Here is a 17691-nt window from a genome sequence, read left to right as displayed (position 1 = left end):
GCTTTGGTTGTTGTTAAAAAGCAATACTGTGTTAATTAAAAAATTATTTTTTGGCCTATCAGAATAATTTCATTATCGATGTATTGTGTAACATATAGCCGTGACCTCAATCTTTTTTTTTCTTTTTTGCTGATCATGATATTGATTATTATGCTTCTCTTAGAAAAAAGAGCCTATTAATGGTCATAATTTTTTTTTCTTCTTTATTAATTGTTTTCCATTAAGATTTTTTTTCTATTGCAATTCCAATGTCTTAACTGTCTTATAATTTTACATTTTCATTGTCAGTCATATGAAATGACAATAATATAGTGCATCTCAAAAAAATAGAATATAATTAAAAATGTACTTTATTGCAGTAATTTAGTTCAAAATGTAAAACTTATGTGATATGAGTGATCTATTTTAAGTGTTATTTATTTTATTGTTGATAATTTTGGCTTACCAATGAAAACCCAAAAATCAGTATCTCAGAAAATTTGAATATTATATAAGATCAATCGGTACTTTTTGCAGTGTGGGCAGTGTGCCAAATGCTTCTGGAAAATTAAATCCGCATCTCTATAAAAGTTGTCAGCAGAGGGAAGCATGAAGTGCTGTAAGCTTTTCTGGGAAAACACTGCACTGATTTTGAGCTTGATTTATTACAGTGGATCAACACCAGCAGATGACATGTCTCTCCAAACCATCACTGATTGGTGGAAACTTCACACTAGACCTCAAGCAGTTTGGACTGTGTGTCTCTCCACTCTTCCTCCAGACTCTGCTCCCTTGATTTACAAATGGATTGTAAAATTTACTGATGATTGTGATGGTTTGGAGAGATATGTCATCTTTTGACAACTTTTATAGAGATGCAAATTTCATTTTATAGCTGGACTTGGCACATTGCCAAAAATACCCTTGGTCTTATATAATATTCAAATTTTCTGAGGCACTGATCTTTAGGTTTTCATTGGCACATTTTGAACAGAATTACTGGAATAAAGTAACCTTTCAATAATATTCTAATTGTATGAGATACCCTTTTATTATTCACCCATAAAAAAAAGTTCTCGTGACAAGCTCACAATATTTTGTGTGGTCCTAAAAAACATTCACACAAACACACACTTACACATATTGTAATGACACACCCACCTTCCTCCTTCTCCTCCTGGGCAATGTCTGCCACTATGTCATCCACGTTATCAGGCACGATGTTGCACTGCTCACCCTGTGGCCACGAAAAACACAAAAAACAATAACACATGCCTCTTAGCAGCCTGCAGGTATTTATCAGCATCAGAACACAGAAACAGAGATTCCAGCCTGAGACAAAGATCATAACACAGCTCTCATCATGCTCAACAGGGTGAACGTTTCACCTTGAGTTCCCCACTACCTGTGGACCCACCCCACAAGAATTCATCACAACTAAATCCAGTGATGGCCGCCGGGTCACAGGCTTAATTCAGCCGGCGTAGTAATGGTGTGTATCCAGCGGCGTATTGATTCACACGCCCACGCAGGTTGAGGTATTAATAACTTATAAGTATCTGTCCTCAGACAGCAAATAGACACGTCTGCAATAACAAATCATCGAGCGCAGGTTAAGGCCGGCTGTCTGGCTGTGGAGCAAATGCTGTACACTGACATTTAAAACAACAAATATCCAATACCTCACAAGGCGCCTATTACAGCGCCTCCGACCGGAGCTATAAAGCAGATGTGTGTGTGCAGTAAAACGCTGTGAGCTGCCCAAAAAACTAAACTCTCTAACTTTCAAGTTTTGGCATCAATAACAGGATTCTGTCCTCTAAATTTGAAGCCTATAATCATGTTTTCAGAGTGATGGCGGAACAGACCTTGCGGGCGATTCTCTCCACAACTACCCTGGCCACTTGCGTGATAGCACCCCCCTCTGGATCGTAAAACGGGCTCTGAGGATGGTCCAAGCTGGTGAGAGGCCGGATCTTCTCCTGAGGAACAGTGGGCTTGTTGGGAGACTGCAAAAAATATGGAAAAAAAGACTTAGTTAAAGTTATGCAATCAATCAAAATATAAAAAACTAAAAAAATCTAAAATGTACTCCTTAAAAGTCTAACATCCAGGCTAGTGTTTCTAAATACTTTGTTTGCACCAAAAACAATTAGCTTTTTAACCACTATTTTCATCTTAGGAAGGCATCAGATCACCTTTGCTCTTCATTACAAGCACTTTAATAACATAACTCAATGTTATGGTAATAATGTCCTGCAATTTGGTTTGCAATTCCAGCAGGACAATGCTCGTCCACATACTGCTGCTGTCTCAATAGCTTGTCTCATAGACACAGATACTATTCCAAGGCCAGCCACATCGTCCGACCTATCCCTGATGGAAAATGTGTGAGATGCTATTGGTTGTGCAAAATACACTCCACCCTGTAACCGCAAAATCCATAGGAACTGTATGAATATTCAGGTAGCATGGTATGAACTATTGCAGGACACCTTTAGGAACCTCTAAAACTCCATGTTGAGACTGAAATCTCTGTAATGTTGAGTAACACATGCTTTAAACACTATTTCTGTAGTCTAGGTCCGTAAATACTATCCAGAGTTTCTAGAAATTCACTCTTCCTGGTAAGCTTTATCTTACTTTCCAGTAGTATTGGAATCTGACACTTTCTTGTGGGTGCAAATATTTATATATATATATATATATATATATATAAATATTTAATATATATATATATATATATATATATATATATATATATATATATATATATATATATATATATATATATATATATATATATATATACAGTGAGTCCAAGAAGTATTTGATCCCTTGCTGATTTTCTTCGTTGGCCCACTAATAAAGACATGATCATTCTATACTTTTAATGGTAGATGTATTCTTACATGGAGAGACAGAATATTAAAAAGAAAATCCAGAAAATAAATCTAAGGAATATATATTAATTGATTTGTATTTCATGGAGTGAAATAAGTATTTGATCCCTTAGTATTCATTAGCAGTTCTGGCTTTTACAGACCAGTTAGACACTCCCAATCAACTTGTTACCTGACCTGAAGCCACCTGTTCTCACTAATCACTTGTGTGAAAAACACCTGTCCACAGAATCAGACAGATCACACAGATTTCAAGTCTCCAACATGGGTAAAACCAAAGAGCTGTCACAGGACCTCAGAGTCAGAATTGTTGACCTTCACAAAGCTGGAATGGGCTACAAAAAGATTAGTAAGGTGTTGGATGTGAAAGTAACAACTATTGGTGCAATTATCAGAAAGTTTAAAGAGTATAACATGACAATCAACAGACCTCGGCCCGGTGCTCTAAAGAAGATTTCACCTCGTGGGGTGGCAATGATGCTGAGAACGGTCAGAAATCGTCCTGCAACCACTCGGCAGGAGTTAGCAAATGACCTGAAGGCAGCTGGGACCACAGTTTGCAAGGAAACAATTGGCAACACTTTGCGCAACAATTGATTCACATCCTGCAGTGCCCGAAAGGTACCCCTGCTGAAGAGAGCACATGTGGAGGCGCGCCTCAAGTATGCCAATGATCATTTGAAAGATGAACCAAGTTATTGGGAGAAGGTTTTGTGGTCAGACGAGACCAAAATTTAACTTTTTGGCCTCAACTCCACCCGCCATGTGTGGAGGAAGAAAAATGCTGCCTATGACCCCAAGAACACTGTGCCCACCGTCAAGCATGGAGGTGGAAGCATAATGTTTTGGGGGTGTTTCTCTGCCAAGGGTACAGGGCTACTTCACCGCATCACTGGGAAGATGGATGGAGCCATGTACCGCACAATCCTGAGGGACAACCTCCTCCCCTCTGCCAGGGATCTGAAAATGGGCCGTGGTTGGGTCTTCCAACATGATAACGGCCCTAAACATACAGCAAAGGCAACAAAGGATTGGCTCAAGAAAAATCACATTAAGGTCATGGAGTGGCCCAGCCAGTCGCCAGACCTCAATCCGATCGAAAATCTATGGAGGGAGCTGAAGGTCAGAGTTGCCAAGCGACAGCCCACCAACCTTCATGATTTAGAGAGGATCTGCAAAGAAGAGTGGGCCAAAATTCCCCCTGGTGTGTGTGCTAAACTTGTGGTTAACTACAACAAACGTCTCACCGCTGTGCTTGCAAACAAAGGCTTTGCCACTAAGTATTGAGTGTGTTTGGCAAGAGGGATCAAATACTTATTTTCCTCATTGAAATACAAATTAATTAAAATATATTCTTTAAAATTATATTCTGGATTTTTGTCTTGATATTCTGTCTCTCCATGTTAGAATATATCTACCATTAAAAGTGCAGAAGGATAGTGTCTTTATTAGTGGACAAACAAAGAAAATCAGCAAGGGATCAAATACTTCTTGGACTCACTGTATATATATATAATTTTTTTTTTTTGACAACTTTTTTGTTTATTGAGAAGATGAGCAGTTGGACAGGTCAGTAGAAATAGTAGATAATAATGTAAACCACAAAACATATGTAATGTTGTTCCAACTGTATTGTAACGGCATAAATGACAGTCTGAACAGTCAGCATGTTTCATTCTGTAACACTTCATTAGGAGTGGTGTAAGCTCTGTGAATAAGCTTTAAATGAATGTATAGTATAGTCTTTTTCGAAATTTGGTAATATTTAACTTGGATGGTCCATTTGATGGGATCACTGATGCTCAACTGACATTTAACTGCATGTCTATTTAATGTAATTGAACTGAAAGGTAAAAAAAATATATATGATTCTCTATTGACTGTAACCCTACATTCAACTCTAACCTAAACTCTAATCTTAACATTTTAGGATTGGGTTTAGAGTTAGATTAGTTAAGTTTAGGTTAGTCTTAAGGTTAGGGTTAGGTGTAGGGTTAGATTTTAGGGTTGATTAATGGATAAGGCTGGGATTAGGTGTAGGGATAGTTTCTCTTTTGAATCTTTGAATCATTCAACTTAGGTTAAGTTGCATTTAATAGACATTCAGTTGAATGTTAGTTAAATAGTGTAAAATGGACCATCCAAGTAAAGTGTTTCATACCTAGAAATGCCAACTTTACAGTAAAAGGAAAAACAACTTGAAACATCTTGAATTTCAATGTAAACCAATATTTAAAAAATATATATATTCTAAGTAATTTTGGAGCTTTTTTTAAATAGAAAATAGTTTTCCCAAATTTTGGGCCCTTTAAGTTACTGTACCAGTTGAATGACTTCTAAATCTTGCCTTCTTCAAATCAGTCTCAATGCAGTTCACATCAGTTTGAGAATGTTTTACTTCTGCTCGACTCCCCGCTAGTGCTAAATCCCATTACAGCACAGAGGCACTTCCACTGCAGAACTGTCAGCATGGCCCTTTGGGCTTCACACGGGGAGATTTGTTCTATTCCGCAGTGGCAGGGTCAGAGACAGGGGACAAATCCACCACACACAGCCAGGGGGCCACACAAATTACACACGTATCAACACCCCACCGAGAGTGGCCAAACTTCACAATCCGCAAATGATAAGCTACCCGCTGGAGCCATTCCATACCCTGGGGCTTCAGGGAGGGCGGCGTGGTGGATGACAGGAATTTGATCAAAGAATCTCATCTTTTATCCATAGACTGAGCTCTTTTATGATAGGGAACAGTTGTTTTGGTGAATTATTATGAGCCGGTACGTTCAAAGAGGTTACAGCTGAAGGATGTTTCTGCTCTGGTGTATCCAGTCACACCACAAGATGGCAGAGTCATGCTGTTATTGAAAGTTCTGTACATCTAATGTCTAAAACCATACTCTTAAAATGATGTTTTTAACAGACAAGCTGTTATAAAATATGTACAATATGAAGAGTGTATTTTTTCATGATAAAAATGTATTGACTTTATAAGAAAGCCGGAAAAAAACAGGGCTAAATTATGACATTGGAATCAAGATAAAGATCATGCTGGAAACTATAAGAAGCTTTTTTTATACTAAGATTAGACTAAGATTGTCTACAGTTGGGCATAGCTCCCTTTTTATAAACTTTATGGATAGTTATATTATAATATTATGCAACAATAGCCATGTTATTAAAATTACATATATTACCATAATATATATATATATATATATATATATATATATATATATATATATTATATTATATATATTATATATAATGCATCTCAAAAAATGTTATTAAAAGTTTCTTTTTAGTTCAGTAATTCAATAAAAAATGTGATATATATATATACAGTGAGTCCAAGAAGTATTTGATCCCTTGTTGATTTTCTTCGTTGGCCCACTAATAAAGACATGATCATTCTATACTTTTAATGGTAGATGTATTCTTACATGGAGAGACAGAATATTAAAAAGAAAATCCAGAAAATAAATCTAAGAAATATATATTAATTGATTTGTATTTCATGGAGTGAAATAAGTATTTGATCCCTTAGTATTCATTAGCAGTTCTGGCTTTTACAGACCAGTTAGACACTCCCAATCAACTTGTTACCTGACCTGAAGCCACCTGTTCTCACTAATCACTTGTGTGAAAAACACCTGTCCACAGAATCAGACAGATCAACATGGGTAAAACCAAAGAGCTGTCACAGGACCTCAGAGTCAGAATTGTTGACCTTCACAAAGCTGGAATGGGCTACAAAAAGATTAGTAAGGTGTTGGATGTGAAAGTAACAACTATTGGTGCAATTATCAGAAAGTTTAAAGAGTATAACATGACAATCAACAGACCTCGGCCCGGTGCTCCAAAGAAGATTTCGCCTCGTGGGGTGGCAATGATGCTGAGAACGGTCAGAAATCGTCCTGCAACCACTCGGCAGGAGTTAGCAAATGACCTGAAGGCAGCTGGGACCACAGTTTGCAAGGAAACAATTGGCAACACTTTGCGCAACAATGGATTCACATCCTGCAGTGCCCGAAAGGTACCCCTGCTGAAGAGAGCACATGTGGAGGCGCGCCTCAAGTATGCCAATGATCATTTGAAAGATGAACCAAGTTATTGGGAGAAGGTTTTGTGGTCAGACGAGACCAAAATTGAACTTTTTGGCCTCAACTCCACCCGCCATGTGTGGAGGAAGAAAAATGCTGCCTATGACCCCAAGAACACTGTGCCCACCATCAAGCATGGAGGTGGAAGCATAATGTTTTGGGGGTGTTTCTCTGCCAAGGGTACAGGGCTACTTCACCGCATCACTGGGAAGATGGATGGAGCCATGTACCGCACAATCCTGAGGGACAACCTCCTCCCCTCTGCCAGGGATCTGAAAATGGGCCGTGGTTGGGTCTTCCAACATGATAACGACCCTAAACATACAGCAAAGGCAACAAAGGATTGGCTCAAGAAAAATCACATTAAGGTCATGGAGTGGCCCAGCCAGTCGCCAGACCTCAATCCTATCGAAAATCTATGGAGGGAGCTGAAGGTCAGAGTTGCCAAGCGACAGCCCACCAACCTTCATGATTTAGAGAGGATCTGCAAAGAAGAGTGGGCCAAAATTCCCCCTGGTGTGTGTGCTAAACTTGTGGTTAACTACAACAAACGTCTCACCGCTGTGCTTGCAAACAAAGGCTTTGCCACTAAGTATTGAGTGTGTTTGGCAAGAGGGATCAAATACTTATTTTCCTCATTGAAATACAAATTAATTAAAATATTCTTAAATAATAAAATATATTCTTTAAAATTATATTCTGGATTTTTGTCTTGATATTCTGTCTCTCCATGTTAGAATATAAGTACCATTAAAAGTGCAGAAGGATAGTGTCTTTATTAGTGGGCAAACAAAGAAAATCAGCAAGGGATCAAATACTTCTTGGACTCACTGTATATATATATATATATATATATATATATATATATATATATATATATATATATATATATATATATATATATATTATGATAATATATGTAATTTTAATAATATTCCTATCTATCTATATCATATAGCCGTGTTACACACAGAGTGATCTATTTTAAGCATTTATTTGTTTTTATGTGATTATGATTATGATTATGAAACGATTATGGCTTTTAGTCAATGAAAACCCAAACATCAGTGTCTCAGAAAATTGGAATTTTATATAAGACCAATTGGTTCTTTTGTCCTGCTGGAAAATGAAATCTCTATTTCCATAAAAGTTGTCAGAAGAGGGAAGGAAGCATGAAGTGCTGTAAGATTTCCGGGTCAGTCCAGCACTGACTTTGGACTTGATATACCACATTGGACCAACACCAGCAGATGACATCTCATTTTCCAGCAGGACTTGGCTTTTAAAATGAAAATAATAATATTTTGCATTGAAATAATTTTTTAGGACAGTTTATTGTCCAAACAAAAACAAGTGTTATGACAAAGACATGCCAAATTTGTGTTTGAAAATTCTTATTTTAAGACGTATTAAAGACTTAAAACTGAAAATCTGAACAAATCATGTACAGGAACCATAGTGTATTATGGGACAAGAGTCTCAAAGGGTTTCGTGACAATACCTACACCTGTACAATGTGAGGCATCACATTGTGACTAAGAATTGTGACTAAAACACTGGCCAGTGTGTTTATCGTAAGTATCATAGATATACTGAAATACACCATAGAAATCATTATCACCCACAGGACACAGTGGCATTCGACTAGAACTGTCTGTACAAACGAGGATGAGGATAGTTGAGTATTGTTTGGAAATATCCAATTTTACATAAAACAGACTTAATTATATGAGTTCTTTTCTCTTTTCACCACAAAACGTAGGATGTGCTGATTTTTGTTCATGCCATTTTAAATGTACATTTTAATTACTAATTTAGAATAAGAGAATCAACAGTTCATTTGAGGAGGTATTCCAATACTTTTACATCTGAATATATAGAGTTAAGCCTGTGAGAAAACCGTTGAGTAGTCAAGGTCTTGTGAGATACTTAGTTGAACAAAGGTTTTGTTCTCTATTTCTATTCAAAGCCCAAAGTCATTGGATATAGACCAGCCTCACCTGATTTAACTTAAAGAACCATAGATTACTCAAAGTATACATTGGATTTATGAGTGTAAATTCAACTGAACCTGCTGACCTATACAATCCCTGTTGACTGTCTTACTCTCCAATTAAACGGCTTTTTAAATCCCGACATGTTATAAAAACAAACGTAAGTATTTTCTTGTTTACATGACCGTCAAAACCGCAAACTGACCAAAGTCTCCAGTGAAAAGTTTGCTGCCAACCCAAACCCACAGCACACGAACCCATCCGCAGTTCAACAGGTTCATAACTGAGCTCCAGCAATTAGTCCGAGCCACACAGAGGGCCTTCACTGCCCTGACTTACATAACCAGCATCACTCAGCGCTACGACAGGAGGGGAAGTGATTCACATGGTCACTGACCTCGTACGTGACCCCGCTGTCTGTGCCTGCATCCCACGGGATCATGTCCTGGACCAGCTTCTGAACCCAGCCGCACTCTTTGGTGCAGAGGTCCTCAGCTGAGAGCCCCACGTTCCAGTCTGGGCTGGGACCCAGCATGGTCAGGAAGGACATGAGGTGCCGTGAGCGGTCCACCGAGAACTCGGCTGAAGGGGCGGCCCGTCTGCACAAAGAGAGAGAGAGAGAGAGAGAGAGAGAGAGAGAGAGAGAGAGAGAGAGAGAGAGAGAGAGAGAGAGAGAGAAAACAAGAAACATGAAAATGAAAAATTAACCACAGTTACCACAGAATCAAGTTTAAACCCAGTTTAACCAGATTAAACCAGTTCTTAATTATTACTGTGCTAATGTTCATCCTCCCTTTCCTCTGTCCATCTCAGTCCCCACATCTATCTATCTATCTATCTATCTATCTATCTATCTATCTATCTATCTATCTATCTATCTATCTATCTATCTATCTATCTATCTATCTATCACTGAAATTAGATCTACAGAATTTCAAAGTATATAGAATGCAAATACAATTGCAAAAAATAAAGCAATGACACGTTAGTAACACAAAGGTAATTGTATGGCAAAAACACAATAGCTAAAAAAATATATATAACGTGATCATGACACAATAGTTATAACATTGCAATTGCATGGCAATAACACAATAGTCAATAGTAAAATAGCATTGTAAAATACAATAGTAATATCATGGTGATGATACAATAGTTATAACATTGCATTAGCGTGGCAATAACACAATATTGAAAAACTTTTTGTAATAACATGGTACTAACACAATTGCAATACCTTTTAACAATGCAACAGTAGTAACATTGTAATAACAACATTAATAACATGGTCAGACAAAATAGTAATAATATGGTAATAACACAATTACAATAACACAAAAATAACACAAAAGTAATATATTGTTAATGACATTCCAATAACACAACATTAATGACATGGTAATGACACAATAGTAATATCTGATCTATTTATTGTTTTCTGTCGATACAAAAGAAATATCCTGGTAATGGTATTCCAATGACACATTAGCAATGGTATGGTAATATAACAATAGCAGTATCTGATATATTTATAGTTTTCTGTATTGTATTTCTTCGCATTTATTTATTTTATTACTTGACCCTGCACCTAAAAAGTCACACTCCATCTCTTTTTTAAAGGTTTGTAATTTCTGTGTGTGTGTTTCTAAAAAGATTATAGACACAATAAAATAGTTAACCCTGGGTTGTAGATAATTGTCATCCCTAGTTTCTAATTCTAGTCAGTAAGTTTCTCTCCAGTGAATTTTACACCAAACTACACTGAAGGACAAAAGCAAGGCTGGATGGTTGGGCTAACAGTGCAGTAAAGAGAGGTCAAATGTGAGCCAAAAAAACTAAGGAAAAACCTCAAGAAAGACAACAGCTGGAGATGTTGCTCATCAGCAGAACAGTAAAGCTCAACATACAGTGTGAGACGAGGAGAGGAGGAGAGAAAGAGAGGAGGAGAGGAAGAGAGAGAGGCGGGGGGAGGTCAGAATGAAGTGGAACAATAACAGCATTTTAGCCGCTCAACCACAAAGAGGGATTTAAACCCCAACCCACAATTGTGTTTGCTTTAAAAGACAGCTCTAAAATCAGGCCTGTATTATCTAATCAATGGATAATTCATCTGCTGTGGTAATTGCACACTGATGGGTCCATCTCTCTCTCTCTCTCTCTCTCTCTCTCTCTCTCTCTCTCTCTCACTCACTCACTCTCTCATCAGAGCATTTTGTTGTGACTCGCAGCGCTAGCATGGTGGCTGTGCTGTAATTGTTTCAGTAATCAGACATAAAATTACGACGTGATTGGAGATGTTGGAGTGGCAGTTTAAAGAAAACAAGCTAAGTGGTTTTATCATGAGAGAACTGAAACAGGGTCCATTAAAATGGCATAAAGGAGTTTGCAGTCTATTAGTTCAGAGCTTTCAGTGAGTAGAAGAGGGCGGTTTTGGGATGGTGAACCCATTTCTTTTTACCAGAGATGCTGAAATCTAGTTTTCTTTGCTGGGTCTGAGTTTAAGCACTACAGTTCGGATGAATGTCAATTGAAGAATCACATTTAGACAACTGCTATCACATCTGTTAAAGATGTCTGACGTCTGTCTATTTACATTAGGAATGCAGTAAAAATACATTTTTGTGCAAAACTGAAAGCGAAAAAAAAAATGGCCAAAGGTTAAAAACTGAAATTGTACTGTTTCTTACTGTTTTTTAATTTCCATAATTTTCACCTATGCACAAATTTAATAGCCCACAATAATATTGAAAAAATATAATATTGTTAAAATATATAACACTGAACATCCTATAAGACACAACAAAGCACAAAGCATTTTTTTTGTATAAATTAGTCTGTCTTTTTACTTATTCTGCGTTTTTGGATTCTATTTCCTAATTCTTTTTTTAAATTAAATAATATGTTTAAATCCTAATTGATGTTGAAGATGTGTGAGATCTCACAAATAAAGATATTTTTTTACAGATTGTTATGTCTTTAATCATTGATAGTTATCACCCCCACCCACACACTACACCATCTGCCCTGATTAAAACAGCACAAACTTTAAGATTATATACAACAATCTGACACCTCCCATTCTTAAAACCTTGTGGGAGTTTCTTACAAACTTGGATGTAAATAATTATCAGACTACAGTGAATCTATTGCTAGGCTAGATGTGATGTTTCTGTTCAAATACGGCAAGAAAAATAAAAATAAAATCAAGTATCTCCATTTTTATACATTTTTTTGGTGTGACAAATTGTCTTTAGATGAATGGACCAAAAGGGATACATATTATATACACCCTGCATAGCCATTCAGCTCAGCTCTCATTTTTCAGAGAATCAACTTAACCGCACACTGGAGGATACTGACTCTTAAATATTAAACACGTTTTATATTTACGATTTAAGATTGAGCTGGAACGACTGCTCTGAGAGAAGATCGGAGGACCAGACATTGGATTGTAGACATTTTCAGTGTTTTGAGCCATGGAACACTTTCTTGGTGCTTCATCCCCTACTTTTGGAATAAGCATTTGTCTCATGCACATCTTTGGGGATGTAGTGTTATCCTCTACAGTACACCAACTGCCTTGCACTCTCTCTCTCTCTCTCTCTCTCTCTCTCTCTTTCTCTCTCTCTCTCTTTCTATCTATTTATCTAATCTAGAGCTGTGGGTGGTCTAATGGTTAGAGCAGCGGTCCAGAAGGTCAACTGATTGATTCTCAGTACTGGTACAGCCAAGATGCCCTTCAGCAATCCCCCTAACCCCAATTGCTCCCTGGGTGCTGGGTGAGTGTACACTGCCACAGATGGGTTAAATGAGGAGGTTAAATTCCATTGCACTGGTCATAAAGAATGATCTTGATCTTTATCTGTATAGCAGGTTTTTAAATGTAACTGCACTGCTATGGGTAAAGCAGGTTGGCCGGGTTCAGGCTTTAGGTTAAGCTTACTTTGCAGTTGCATAATTTTTTTGTTTTTGTTTAATACGAGTCAACTCACAGTCTGTTTGTCTGAAAATGCCCCAACACAACAGATTAGATGATTACTTACAACAGTTTAAAACTGTTTAAATACTCTGTCTTCCAAGATGTTGAAAATGGTCAATGTTCCATAAAGTTAATAAACATAAATAATGAATGATTCTCTCAAAAGTGTTTTTTTTAGGGCATTTTCACACCAGCACTTTTTGGTCTGGTTTAAAACTGACTCTGGTTCATTTTTAGCCTTAATGCGGTTCAGTTGAGTAGGTGTGAGAAAAGTAATCACACTCGGGTGTGGATCAAAACAATCAAACCGAGACAAGCTAGATGGCCTTGGACCGATCCCAAAAGCGAACTCTGGAGTGGTTCGCTTGTGGTGAGAACATGATCTGGTCTCGATCCGGTCTTGATCCAAACCAGCTTTCAGATTTACTCTTTGTATTTAAGGTAAATTGCTGATAAGGCAAAGTTTAATCAGATATATTGACCATATTAAACAGTGCTATGAACAAACGTTGTCTCTGCTGCTCCATGCTGTTTACAGACTAAGCGCTGTATGTGCTGCATTCACTGCTTTCACAGGACTCTGTGCTGCGTGTCCCATTGAAAACTGGGTTTTTGAAAGCGCAGCAGCAGATTTTCAGCGTTCTGTGTTAAAGCAGCTTCACACTGCACATATATACACACTGAAACACAGAATCTTCTCACTATATTTACTTTCTTGCTCCCATGACAGACAGCTCTGACCAATCAGAGGAGACAATTTGTCAAAAGTGGTTTATTGGAGCCCATTTTGGTCTGATTAGGTTTGTGCCTATGTGAAACCAAACCAAACAGAGGAAGAAACACTTGAAATAAAATCATCAACTGATCCAGACCAGAGAGACCAACTACAAGTCTAAGACATTTTAACTCATGAAGGGATTTACTCTCGAAGAGGATAAATGATTTATATGAGGTTATTCTAGGGAAGATCTCAAATAGTTGTTAATTACAGTTTTGTAATTGCGTTTTATTTAAATGGTTTATTTAATGGTTAAAAATGCAATTAATGAAAACCTGAAAATAAAAATGTTATTCTGCCTTCTCTTCAGTTTCGGTTTAAACCGTAAAATTCCCTTTCGTTGCATCAATAGCTTACCTTAAAGGCGTCAAAACCCATGATGCCCAGTTCAAACTAATAAAAGCATTTTAATTAATGAACATTCGCTCTGACACCTTGAGCCTCCTGGTAGTTATGTGTTATAATAGAGCAGAAAATGAAATAATCCGACCATTTGAAGGGAGCAAGACTTCACTAATGCTTCCCACACAGGTATAAAGTCATAGACCTCTGCCTGTACCACACACACACATACAGAGAAAAAAAAACAGCTGTTAATACCAAACAGTGGTTATATTTCTTTCTTGGGGGCTTCGATAACCCCCCACCTCTTTCCCTTCCCTGGCAATTACTGCTCGCCTTTGTGTTGCCCCAATATGGTCGTCAAAGATAAAGCTAACACCTATGAGATTCCCCCGCGCTGAAGGAGAGGATGAGGAGGCAAAGCGGCATGGGGAATGTATGTCTCTCTCTGTGTGTGTGTGTGAGTGAATGTATGTGTGTGTATGTGTGTGTGTGTGTGTGTGTGCACCAGGCAGCCACGTGCTGGCAGCAGGATTATGGAGCTGAACGTGTCGTTACACACTCTTATTAGAGAGCGAGTGGGAGTGTGAAGAGAGAGCTACAGCTGGTGCTAATTCATTGTGTCCTCCAGGGATAAACCAGGAACTCGCACCCACGTAACTGTCTCAGATGTGTCTTGCATCCATGTGCATACACTTGCAGCGCCAGAGGCAGTGACCACACACACACACACACACACGCAACACAGACCAGATAGATACTGCATTGCAGCAAGTGAATGAATGAGCACCTGCATGCAACACGACAGTTATATGTGGATATAGAGTCACATTAACCCTTGTGTGGTGTTCGGGTCTGTGGGACCCGTTTTCATTTTTCATAAAATGATACTAAAAAAATATTTTTTCTAACTCAAACTCATTGGTATTGGCTCATTTTTTGTGAAAAACATATATCAAAACACATTTTCGATAAACACACACTGTACACACCCCCCCCCCCCCCCCCAAACATTTATATTACATACAGTATGTTTGGCCAAGGGCTAATAAATATTGCTTCATTTGTAAATTTGAAACTAAACAAATTTTCTACTCATATCTTGAGTTTAATTCATTTTCTTTTACATTTTATTAAAAAACTAATACAAAAAGAGTAGCACTTTTTAAAAGAAATGTAACATAAGAAAGGTAAAGGGCATATATTAACCATGTAAGCTGTTTATATTGCTTGCAATTTAGGAGAAGCAAGCATGTGTAAAGCATTTTAATGTAAAATTGCTTAATTTTGCTGAATTAAATTCAAATAACAAAGTAAACGAGTAACAAAAATATGAACACCACACAAGGGTTAAATAAACATTTGCATGCATGAACTATACATTCTTAGGAATTGAAACAGACATGGGCAATGCTCATTGAGCTACATATGCGGAAGTAGTATGTGACACAGTGTATGTATAACACTGAAACATGCTATGGAACATCTCATCCTGAAGCTATCCACTTTTTTGTATTTGTTCCTGTTTTTCTCCTAATTTAGCTAGGCTAAATTGAACAAACACTTAATAACAAGTGATGCCACAACACATGTGAAGTCATATGTGACATATGTGAAGTCATCCCCCGGTCTTATCAAACTGATGCTGATGCAGCATTGCCGAGTAGCAACTCGGTTCTGATACATCAGCTCACAGATGCAGCCTTGTGCTGATCGACATCACCCTTTGGAGTGACGAGTGAAAGAGTGCCATCCACCCACCTAGAGAGAGCAAGGCCAGTTGTGCTCTCTCAGGGCTCCTGCAGCTGATGGCAAGCTGAATGACCGGGATTCGAATCAGCAGTCTCCTGATCGTAGTAGCAGCGCTTAGTCTGCTGGACCACTCTGTGTCCTCATAATGGAGCTATACTGTAGAGGTTCCTAATGATGTCCTGTGATAATACATCCCATGCAGCTTCAACATTAATGCAGGGTTGTAAATGTGTCTGTAATGAAGACTAAATGTGACCTGGTATCATATCACGATGGATCCCACACCATGTGAGGTCTTGCAAGTGTATACATCAATTTGAAGTATTTCCATTGATACATTCATCATAAAATGTACTAATAATGTCATAATAATGACATAATATAAAATTCACAATATGTCAAAAATGGAGACAATTGTGTTTTGGTAAAAAAAAAAAAAAAAAAAAAAAGCAAACAAATAAAGAAATAAATAAATGAATAAATGGATGCAAGTAACACTGATGGACTTATTCTGATGAGAGCCAGTTTCATCATAATGTTTTTGATGGTATTTTCCATTGCACTTGAGGATACCTTCAAAGTTCTTGAAATTTCCTGGATTGACTGACCTTCAGGACTGACCTTTCTTAAGGATTTTTTTTTACTCTACTTTAGTTGAGTAGTTCTTCTCATATAATGGATTAGAACATTATTCAAATAGAGCTATTCACTGTATAACAATTCTATAATCTCTTCACTACTTTACAACTGATGCTTTCAAACACATTAAGAGACAAGAAATTCAAGTAATTAACTCTTGTTCAGCACAGCTGTTAACTGAAAGCCTGAAATCCAGACTGATGGAGAAAATGCAGGCAAGACATGTACATATATAAAAACATATTCTGTTTTTATTTTTGTTTACTAGATAATTCCATATGTTTTTTTTTCTTTATAGTTCATATTTCATGTCCAAACTAACTGGTACTAACTAGTACTGTATGTGTGTTTTGTTTGTCCAATAAAAAGTATTTGGCTTCCATCAAATGAAGCCACTTGGGAAATATGCATAGAGAAGTATGTCAGTCTACTTATTTTAACCTCATTTTTTATCAAAATGTAAAAAAAAAATACTGTAACAGCAACAGTAGATTAATTATTAATCAAATCTATTATCACGGTATTGAGTGAATCTCCTTAAAAATGATACTATGAAAGTTCATGAAATTATTTTTAGATGTGGTTTTGCGGATTCTAGTTTGAGGTTAGAACAGAGTATTGGAAGATGTCAGCTGAAAGTGTTACACAGTTTTATGAACACAGTCAAGATGAGTCATTTCTTTCCAAAATTGAAACAGACCTGCAATTCTGGAATGGACCATCTACTGCAGTTCAGGCTGTACAAAAATACACACCCTACATCATTTAGTGACGAATGTACCACACACACCCATTTACATTAAAGCTGCACAAACCAAGCAACTATTTTAAGATTCTTCCTGCATTGACAACCCATTATTTCACTGTCTGCATGTCGGCGCACTGCTAATCAACTCAACTCAAGCCTTCCACATCTTCTGGAAACACTTCTAGCCTGTGTCTCCAAGGAAGACTTGAATTGCTTCTCTAAAAACACAGCCAGTGAGTCACCCAAGAGGGGCAGGGAGGAGGACAACTCAGTCAGAAAAAGTAGATCCCATTTTGAGAGTTTCTAAGCAGATTTCAAACCTAAAAGAACCCAAAGTCCAAATTTCCTAAACTTTCCGCCAGTGTGAATAGAAGTCCAGTTCTGGAAGTTCAGTCCTGGGTTCCCATGATACTTATGACTTTATCTTGATTGGTCCTTTACAGATGCCTCATAGATTCTCAACAACCATTAACT

The 17691-nt window shown here is 37.5% G+C and overlaps 1 protein-coding gene across 1 annotated transcript in view; it reads right to left on the bottom strand.

Moving 5' to 3' along the window:
• The window catches only part of spon1a (spondin 1a), a 217555-nt gene that overhangs the window by 24652 nt on the left and 175212 nt on the right, over positions 1-17691 (bottom strand). Inside the window, exons 8-10 of the mRNA XM_049483540.1 lie at positions 9377-9578; positions 1848-1988; positions 1141-1216 (exon numbers count right to left, since the gene is read on the bottom strand). Coding sequence (XP_049339497.1) covers positions 1141-1216; positions 1848-1988; positions 9377-9578 — 419 coding nt within the window. The remainder of the gene's footprint in view (positions 1-1140; positions 1217-1847; positions 1989-9376; positions 9579-17691) is intronic.

Source organism: Astyanax mexicanus, chromosome 9, assembly GCF_023375975.1.
Source record: "Astyanax mexicanus isolate ESR-SI-001 chromosome 9, AstMex3_surface, whole genome shotgun sequence".
NCBI lineage: Eukaryota > Metazoa > Chordata > Actinopteri > Characiformes > Acestrorhamphidae > Astyanax > Astyanax mexicanus.
Note: the sequence above shows the minus strand (reverse complement) of the source record. Positions and strands in the feature narration are given on the sequence as shown.